A 9,536-nucleotide genomic window follows, 5' to 3' on the forward strand; every position below is an offset into this window, starting at 1 on the left:
TCTGAAATACAGTGGAAAGTGAATTTCCTGAATTTGGGGAAATAATAAAGGCAAAAACTCTTACCAGATTACTCTGTAGCACCAGGGGAAGATTTGTGAAATTAAGTGACCTTTCAGGTACTATTTCTGGCATTCTGTATTTGCAGTGAAGCAAATTTTAGTTTATGCTGCTTTAATATTTTATGGAAGAGACTTGCTGTGGACAGTAGTGAACTGATCGGGCTAGTGTTCTGACCTCGTTTTCTTTTCCTGCCAACTGTCCTAAAGTTTATAGGTTTTTTGTCGATATCTGAGCCCAACTGAATTTTCCTTTCTCAGCTAGGTAAGACTCTGTTATCTGTTTAAATCATGTCTGATACCTGCTGGATTAAATAATAATGGGTTTTTTTTGTGTTCCTAAAAAGTTTGGGGAAATACACAAGGATGATTTTTCCCCAAGGCAAATCAACTCATTCTCCATAGCTTCTGTTGAACAGGGATATTAAAAGGCCTTTGAATACAGGATATCTTGAAATGATGTGAAAGAAAGCAGCATTTTCGGACATCTTTTATACGTCAAGTTGCTTGGTCCCAGAATTAAAAGTGAAAAGGTGACTTACGTGACCAGTGCTTGAGTCCACATTCCATGAGTTGCTATCTTTGTCACCAAGATGAGTGTCAGGAGGGAAACTAACCTTCCTCTACCTCTAGATGCTGGGTTCATAACATAAATTGACATGAGTAATAGAAGAGACAAGAAAAGACAAACAAATGAACTAATGTGCACACAGGGAGGAGAGGCTGCCTACAGAATATGAACCTGCTTTTTTTTTTTTTTTCTTCATGCCAGTGAAATTATATCCAGGTCTCTATAAAGGGGGCAATAGATTGAAGTGGGAAAAATAGAACAACTTGCAATTTGAAGAGGAATTTTGCAGTGTTCATCTACATATGCATGGAAAATCTTTAAGCCCTAGCCCAGGGTGATTTGCTGTGTTTTATCTCGCAGACCACTGGAGATTTCTTTTCTTTTCACCCAGCACAGCACTAAGTACCTGTGGGGGCAGCCATCTTTGCTCCCAACAAGAGAATACTCAGGTTTTTAAACCAGGGAAGGTTTCTTGGGTACTGCCTACTCTTAACTGGGCCTTAATTTGCATTTAATGAGAATTTATTCTGTTGATTTTTCAGCCATTTCTTATCTATTGTGAAGTTTAATGCAATTTAAACACAAATTCCTTCAAATTGCCTCATTCCATTCAACCACAAGGATTCTGAGCACTTTGGGCCAGGTGCTGTTCTGGATTCTGAAGACTAAGGGAAACTACTTTCATGATGCCATCAGACTGAAAAAGGAGCTGGAGACACAATAAATAGTCATTAATTCCTGGAAACAGGTCTAGTGGTACTGTGTTCCAAGTTCCCAAGGATGCTGAGGATGGAAAGTGATGAAGAGACATTCACAGGGGAGGGAATGTTTGAAAGAGATTTGGAGTGAGGTGGTGGCGTGGAGAGGAGTTTTTCAGGTAGGGAGAAGGGAGGGCTGTGTAGATAGAGAAAATGGCACCAAGCAACCCATGGAGTCATGGATCAGGAGGGCTGTGGGTCCCTTAGAGGACACTGGTTTGGGAATTTGGCACGAATGCCCCTTTACCTCCTCTTGAACAATTCTGCCATCTGCACACCATGTCAGAAACCAGGCCAGAAACTGATTATCACTTACAAAGTCAGAAGAGCGTCTCCCAATTCTTCTTGCGTTTGTGGGGTAAGGGAAATGCAGGTTCTGCATTTGCCTCTGCTTTCCACCTTGGAATGAGTTATCTCTGTCAGTTATCTCTGACAGCTGAGGGCCTTTTTCTGAGCAGCTATATTCTATAATCATCAGTTTTTAGGCAATCTGTTCAATATGAGGCAAAGCTCATAGTGAAATGGCAGAAATAGTTATCATTTTCCAACCATCTGTGGCAGCAAAATGAAAATGAGGGTTCAGTGTACATCAAGCTGTTTATTGCATTTCTAGCTCATGAGTCAGAGGACATAACTGATTTCTGCTCGGGTTGTGCTCTGGTTTGTTTGCTTTTAGCTTCTGCCTGGATCATTATTGCTTTTTCAGCCTGATGGAACTACCCTGAGAAAAACTCTTTTCCATTCAATAGCGTTCCTTCTAGGGAACTTTGATTAGATGATATAATAAACACCTTAATAGCAGGTCTTTGAAAATCCACATGGCCTAATTTAACACCATGCATTACAGATTTTCTAACTTGCTTATTAAACTATATATTATTTACTTTCTTACTCTATCTTATGCCCACATTTTAGAAAATTTCTTAATATTTGAATAAACTCTTCCAAAACTACTTTAAATTCTTATTTAAAATTTTTGATGCAGTCACTGAGCAGTTCCACTCCTTGGTTATATATCCAAGAGAAATGAAAACTTGAGTATATAAAAAATTGTACTTGAATATTCATAGCATTATTCATAACAGCAAAATGTGGAAACAACCCAAATATCCAGCAACTAATAACACACAAATAAATGTGGCACATCTATACAACAGATGTTATTTGGCAAAAAAATAACAGTAATAATAATAATAAAAGAACAAGGAACTAACAGGTACAACAACATGGGCAAACCTTGAAAACATGCTAAGTGAAAAAAGTCAGATACAAAGACTACATATTGTGTGATTCCATTTATATGAAATGTTCAGCACACCCAATCTACAGAGAAAGAAAATTGACTACTGTTTGCCTGCTGCTGACCTGGGGGTTGGGGAAAATAGGAGTGAGGAGTGACTGCTAATGGGTAAGGAGTTTCTTTTTGGAGTACTGAGATGTTTTAAAAATTAGATGGTTACACAATTCTGTAATATACTTAAAGCCACTGAACTGTATGTTTTAAATAGGTGAAACTTTTGGTATGTGAAACACATCTCAATAAGGTTGTAAAAAAAATCCCCAATATATTTGTATTGTTTCACAGTTACCTTAGTGACAGTCTTGTATACCAATTTTTCACACATCCTTGCAGAATTTGCTATAATGCAGTGGAAAGAACTATGGACTGTGTCATCAGGAGATCTAGAATCTTGCTCTGGCTCTATGGCTGGTTAGCTGCATTCAACTGCAGACCCATAGGCAAGTTCCTTATGCCTCCACCTTGCATTCTTTATCAATGAACAAGGAATTTGGCATAGGCAGGCTCTGCGCTCTCAGCTTTGAGTTAAGTGTATGTATAAATGAGACCTATAAATATTGGGGCAGTTTTGGAGACGTGCTGTAGGGTTTTCAGAGTCCACCTGATTAGCATTCTCCCCATCATATCAAGTGTGTCTTACTAGGCAACGCATGTAGAAAGGGTTAATGACGCCAGCATCATTGGCACATTAGGCTAGACAATTCTTTGTTATGTCTAGCAGACTGTTCTGTGCATTGTTCTTGTTTTTCTACTTAGCAGCAACCCTGAGCTTTACCCACTAGCTTTGCAACAGTATCTCATATCCAGTCCTGACAAAAGTGTCTTCAGACTTCCCCAGTGTCCCCTGAAGAGTAAAATCATCCCCTGTTGAAAACTTTTGGTGCAGAAGATGCTAGTCTAGCAATAGCAAAATAACTAGAGATGTGTTCTCTACCTGTGAAGAACTAATATGTTAACAAAAAGTTTCATTTGGGTATCTTTGATTTTTCCTTCTCGGAGAGGAAAAAGGCAGGAAGGTAATAGACCAAGGACTTACAGATCCTTTTGGAAAGAGGCAGGGTGCCAATAAATATATGTAGATATGACTTTAAAAGAAATAAGGAAAAACAGAACCTAGGAGGATACTTTAGCAATTAAGTACAAAAAACTATATATTTACCTCTTAGTTCTTTCCAAGTAAGATGTAGATTATCTAAATATATTCTTTCCTCATACTGCCCATTCAAAGTTCAAAGCTGTGAATTAGATAATAGGTTCTTCTCTAGAAGGAACAAAAGAAAACTATAAACTGAAATCTGAATAGGAAAATAGATGATAATTACCCTATCATTACTCTCCTAATTGTTCTGAAGCTGTTCTAATGGACTCACCAGAGAGTTCCAGACCTCGGTGGCTCTCAAAGTACAGAGGTGTCATTTGCACTGCAGTCTATAAAGTTCTTGTTCTTGCTTTTCCATACAGACTGAAAATTTTACATAATTGTATTGGGTTGCATTATTTAATAAATACTATATGAAATATTTACATTGTATTACTAAAGACATAAATTATTCACATCTCCCAGAACATTTTTGATAACAGTACAACAGGGAACTAGAAGCTATCTGAAAGAGAACATTTCCATGATGGATATTGAGATAAACTCCTATTTAAAAGTATAGAGAAAAGTGAAACACTCATATATGTCTCTGACAATGCATATTTATATTAGGCTATAGTAGTAAATCTTAATTAGTTTTTCTAGACTAAAATTGCCAGATAACATGTTATCAATGTCTACTGTAGAGACTAGAAATACTCTATATTTTACAAGATGCTGTTTGTACTCAGCTACAGAAAGTGAACAATGATTTTAATCAGGGTATACTTCAGTGTGATTATCAAATGAATCTTCACTCTAAGTGCTTAGAAATAACCATTTTATGCAGAACTTAAAATATGTTTCATAAGACCAGCTTTTTATTCAATATTAGAAGGATTTAAGGCCTTGGAACCAATATTTTTAATGCAGAATGGTTAATTTTTGGTTGACTGCATTAACAGCACATGGTATTTTAGTAGAGGGGCTGCGATGACATGTTACTCTAAACCCTTAAATTCCTGCCCTTGAAAAATAGTCATGGTAAAGTGAGGTAACTTCAAAAATAATTTATTTTTCTGGGCCTCCCTGGTGGCGCAAGGGGTTAAGATGCAACCTATGAAGCTGTCCGCAGCCACTGCAGCATGAGTTAGATCCTCGGCCAGGGAGCTATCCACATGGTGCAGCAGACCTCTCTTTTCTCTCCCGCTGCTCCCAGCTGGAGACCTCTCCTTTCTCTCCCGCTGCTGTCAGCAGTGTATTTCAGTCTGTCTGTCTGTTCTGTTCCCCTTTCTGTCTCTGGTGAATCCTGTCACCTCCCACACCTCTGGCCTATACCCCAGTTCTTGTATGTATAAATAAATCTTTAAAAAATAATTCATTTTATTCATGTCTTAGAGTGAGGCCATGACAAAAGAGGAAATACAAAATTTTTTTACTTAACAGAACTGGCTTGCAGACAAAGTCCAGGAGAGAATATCCTTGCAAGCTCTCTGAAAAGGTGACCACAAGCTAACCTTGCTTTTCAGACCTGGGCTATTGAAATGAAGAGCTGCTGAGTGACAGTCACTATTCCTTTGTCCTTAAGAGTAAACTCTTCCTTTTCTTGTACATGCCCCACTGCACTCATGTCATTGAGCACCTGCCCCTGACCCCCACCCAGTTCCCATTATTACAAACTTCAAAAGAAGATCTTAAGACATGGTCTGTACAGCTTCCCTATTTCTTGCTGCTTTATAGACAGAGAAGCTGGTTCCACCATTATAAATACATTTCAAAACATGAAACAAGATCACAGAAATGTGATTGTCACTTTAACCTGAACTTGCCTAGTCTCGATGAGAAACAAAGGTTGATTGTACATTATTTGGAAAGTAGAGCGTGATTTCACCAAGAGAGAACTGAATCTGTTAGACAGGATTTAGACTGCAGTTTTAGGATTGCCTGTGGCCTAGCTGGAAATGCCAGACTTCATCTACAAGGTGTGAAATCAAGAGCTTAGATATGCACACACATTGCACCTCCAGAAGATGGAGAACCAAAAATAAACTGTACAGAGACAGTGTTATATAAAGAACAGCAACAGTAGCTCTGTACAGTTAGCATGCCACAGCTGTGAGTTAGCAGTAAGAAGTCTTTTTCAGCTTTATCATATTTGCCTCTGTTTAGGAATAGATGAGGATATCTGTTTATTGTATAGCTTCAGAGAAATTGTATTAAGTTAGTAAAAGAATAGACTAGGGATCAGTTAAACTCATCAAGAATAATATCTCATTCTTTCTGGTTCTAAGAGATCTGGTTTTCCCTAAATAGTATCCTAAAATATTGTTTAGAAACTCGTGGTTGATCTTTCGTTGTTTTTGTAAGTTTCTTTGAAATTCATTTCCCTCATTCTGGCTTTTGTCTTGAAAAGAGGAATAGAAAAGCTCTAAATACATTCTGAGGTTTATGTGACTATGAATGCTCAGTTGCAAAATGCAAAATAAGCACATACCTAAAAAGCTCATGGAAGGGGGCCACCATGGTGGTGCAGGGGGTTAAGATGATGCACTATGAAGCTATCTGTAGACGCTGCAGCATGAGTTCAATCCCCAGCCAGGGAGGTGACCCACATGGCACAGCAGACCTCTCCTGCCTTTGCCTGCTGCTCTCAACAGCATATTACAGTCAATCCACCTGGCCTGTTCCCCACTCTGTCTCTGGTGACTCCTCTCACCCCCCACATCTCTGGCCTGTATACCAGTTTTTGTATGCATAAATAAATAAATCTTTTAAAAAAAGATTATGGAGGTTTGTGGAGGAGCAAGTGAAGTCGAGTTAAAAGGAACAGCAGAATTAAAACACAAACAGCAACAGTTGAAAACTACAGTCCTTAAGAAAGAAGCAGCAGAGCTGATAATGAAATGAGTATTGGAGGTCAGGAAATCCTAGTGGTAGGTCTCTGTAAAACTGAGGTTTAGCTTTGCCCTACATATATGATTTACGCTTATGATTAAACAAATATTTGACCAGGAAATATCCAGAACGCATTCACAAATTATTGTTGACCTACCATTCTGTTGCCATCTGTGGCAACTCCTTTAGGTAGAGTGGAGAATAGCTGAGTGTATAGCTGATCACAATACCTTGTGATTCTCTTGTACAGAGAGAGGGTGCTTTAGAAATTCAAGAGCTTGACCTGCCTCAGCTCAACTTGGATTTGAGTCTAGGCAGTACTCCCAAGCCCAGGATGATGACTAGCTGAGCTCTTGGCAGCAATATTTCTGGCTGCAAATCTTAATTCCATTACTTAAGTTTCTTAGTAATCTTGAAAGAGGTTTTTTTAACCTCTGTAAGCATCTAAACTATTAAATGGGAATAATAATGGTGAAGACTCCTCTGAGCCAAGCCCAGCAGTGATTTCCCATGTCAGAATACAATCCTTTCATTTTATTCAAGCTAACAAAAGCTTCCTTAATCTGGCCCTTGTTTATCATGTCACTCTGGATTATTCTCTAAATTAAGACTATCCTGAATTATCTCTGAGTGTATTTACTATGATGTGTCTCACCCCAGTCTCTCCTTTGCTACTCATAGAGACCTTGTCTCTTATTCACTGCTGTAGTCCTAGAACCTAGGCAATGCCTAGCACTATAAATAATTGGTAACTTTTTGTTTAGTTTACTAAATAAATACTTACTTACTGTAACTTGCAAAGCACATAGTATAGGGTCCAAAAAATAACAAATTGTAATTTGTAATTGTTTGCAGTTGCTGCTACCAATTTTTTTTACTTCATATGTGGGGTTCTGCATATGATTTCATTTGGAAAAAAGTTTGCTATGACAGTATACTTAAGTTAGTATACTGCAGTAAAATTAACACCAAAACATCAAGCTGTACACCTTAAATATATACAGTTTTCATATGTCAATGATAACTCAATCAAGATTTTAAAAATTACTATATTACTAAGGGAATATGAAACCATTTGAAAAATAATCTCTTCCGAATTTTTAGTTGTAAAATAATGGTAAATATCAAAATGAACTGCTTAATTCTATTTGGTATTTTGGAGATCTTTTGTCTGCAAATTGTAAAGCAAGTAGGTTCAGAAGGGAAGGTTTTGTCACTGTACTTTTTTTTTTTAATTGTTTCTTTTTTTTTTTTTTTAAAGGGGCATGTATTTTTATTTATTTATTTGCTTGTTTGTTTGTTTGTACATGCACTGGGTACAGTCAGAAGCGCGGGAGGGTGAGAGAATTCACCAGAGCCAGAGCGGGGAGCAGAGCAGGCAGAAGGACCCAAGTACACTGCTGAGGGGAGCAGCGGGTGCGCAGGAAGGTCCGCGCACCATGCGGGACCCTCCTCCGGTGGCCGGGGAGCAGCCGGGGATCGAACCGGCGCTGCAGAGGCCGCGGGCAGCTTCGCAACCCAGCGCTCAACCGCTGCGCCACCGGGGAGGCCCTGTCACTGTACTTTTAACTTATGTCAAATCACCTTACCAAAGAAGAAGGGAGAGCTGAATTTGAATCAACTAAAATAAGATTAACCTTTTTTTTTAAAGATTTATTTATTTATGCATACAAGAATGGGGGCACAGGCCAGAGGTGTGGGGGGTAAGATGATTCACCAGAGACAGAATGAGGAACAGAGCAGGCAGATTGACTGAAATACACTGCTGAGGGGAGCAGCAGGGTGAGTCAGGAGAGGTCTGCTGCGCCATGTGGGTTACTCCCTGGCCAGGGATCGAACTTGTGCTGCAGAATCTGCGGTTAGCTTCATAGGTTGCATATTAACCCCTTGCGCCACCCAGGAGGCCCCAGATTAACCTCTTTTTTAATTAAAAAAGCAAAAGCTAACCCAGGGTGACTACTCACAATGCTAATATTCTGTATTTTATTTCCACTTCTACTCCAGGTGTTGCCACATCTGCAAACTTCCAGGAAGAGTGATGGGGATTCGAGTGCTTCGTTTCTCTTTGGTGGTCATCCTTGTGTTATTACTGGTAGCTGGGGCTTTGACCACCTTGCTTCCTACGATCAAAGAAGACAAGATGCTCACTTTACGTAGGAAATAAAATCCCAGGGCAAGTCCGCCCTGGATTCCTTTACTCTCATCATGCAGACTTATAACAGAACAGATCTCTTGTTGAGACTTTTAAATCATTATCAGGCAGTACCACATTTGCACAAAGTGATTGTGGTATGGAACAATATTGGGGAGAAGGGACCAGATGAATTATGGAATTCTCTAGGTCCTCACCCCATCCCTGTAGTCTTCAAAGTACAGACAACAAACAGGATGAGAAATCGACTTCAGGTCTTTCCTGAACTGGAAACCAATGGTGAGCTACAACTGGGATGCAGGGTTGTAACTAAACAGAGCTGGGGGTGGGTGTATGTGTGTTTGGCCTTCCAACTGGCCAAATTGGAGAAAGCAAGGAAATTTAATCAAAAGAATGCACTCAGAAAAACTTAAGATAATTTCAAGAAGCAGTTTTCTGGGGAAGAAATCACATACTATTGGCAACAATGACAAAAAGGTTAATATGGTAAAAGAAGACGGCTGTAATGACATTGCATCACAGAGGGTAGTAAAAGGCCATTTAGCTTATGCTTAATGTATTTTTGCCTCCCATTCATAGTGGTTTCATGGGGTTTTAATTTGTTTAAAAAGAACCTCAGTGTTATATATTTATAGATTCATTAGTTTCCAGTATAATTGTTGATAACTACATGCTAATTTCCCCCTCGGACAATTTCCCTCTTGGACAGCTGTAAAAGCAATTGC

General features: G+C 39.0%; 1 protein-coding gene across 1 annotated transcript; it reads left to right on the top strand.

Annotated features, from left to right (window-relative positions):
* Positions 1–1,030: 1,030 nt before the first annotated feature.
* Positions 1,031–9,224, top strand: LOC119253967 (exostosin-like 2; the record flags this gene model as incomplete). The annotated part of the gene is given in 3 exon segments (XM_037521188.2): positions 1,031–1,077; positions 8,664–8,812; positions 8,815–9,224. Coding segments are annotated over 3 exon segments (606 nt in total), but the record flags the coding sequence as incomplete, so codon positions are not given.
* Between the last annotated feature and the right edge of the window lie 312 nt (positions 9,225–9,536).

This window comes from Talpa occidentalis, unplaced genomic scaffold, assembly GCF_014898055.3.
Source record: "Talpa occidentalis isolate TD23 unplaced genomic scaffold, MPIMG_talOcc4v2.1 talOcc4.2505, whole genome shotgun sequence".
In the NCBI taxonomy this organism is placed as follows: Eukaryota; Metazoa; Chordata; class Mammalia; order Eulipotyphla; family Talpidae; genus Talpa; species Talpa occidentalis.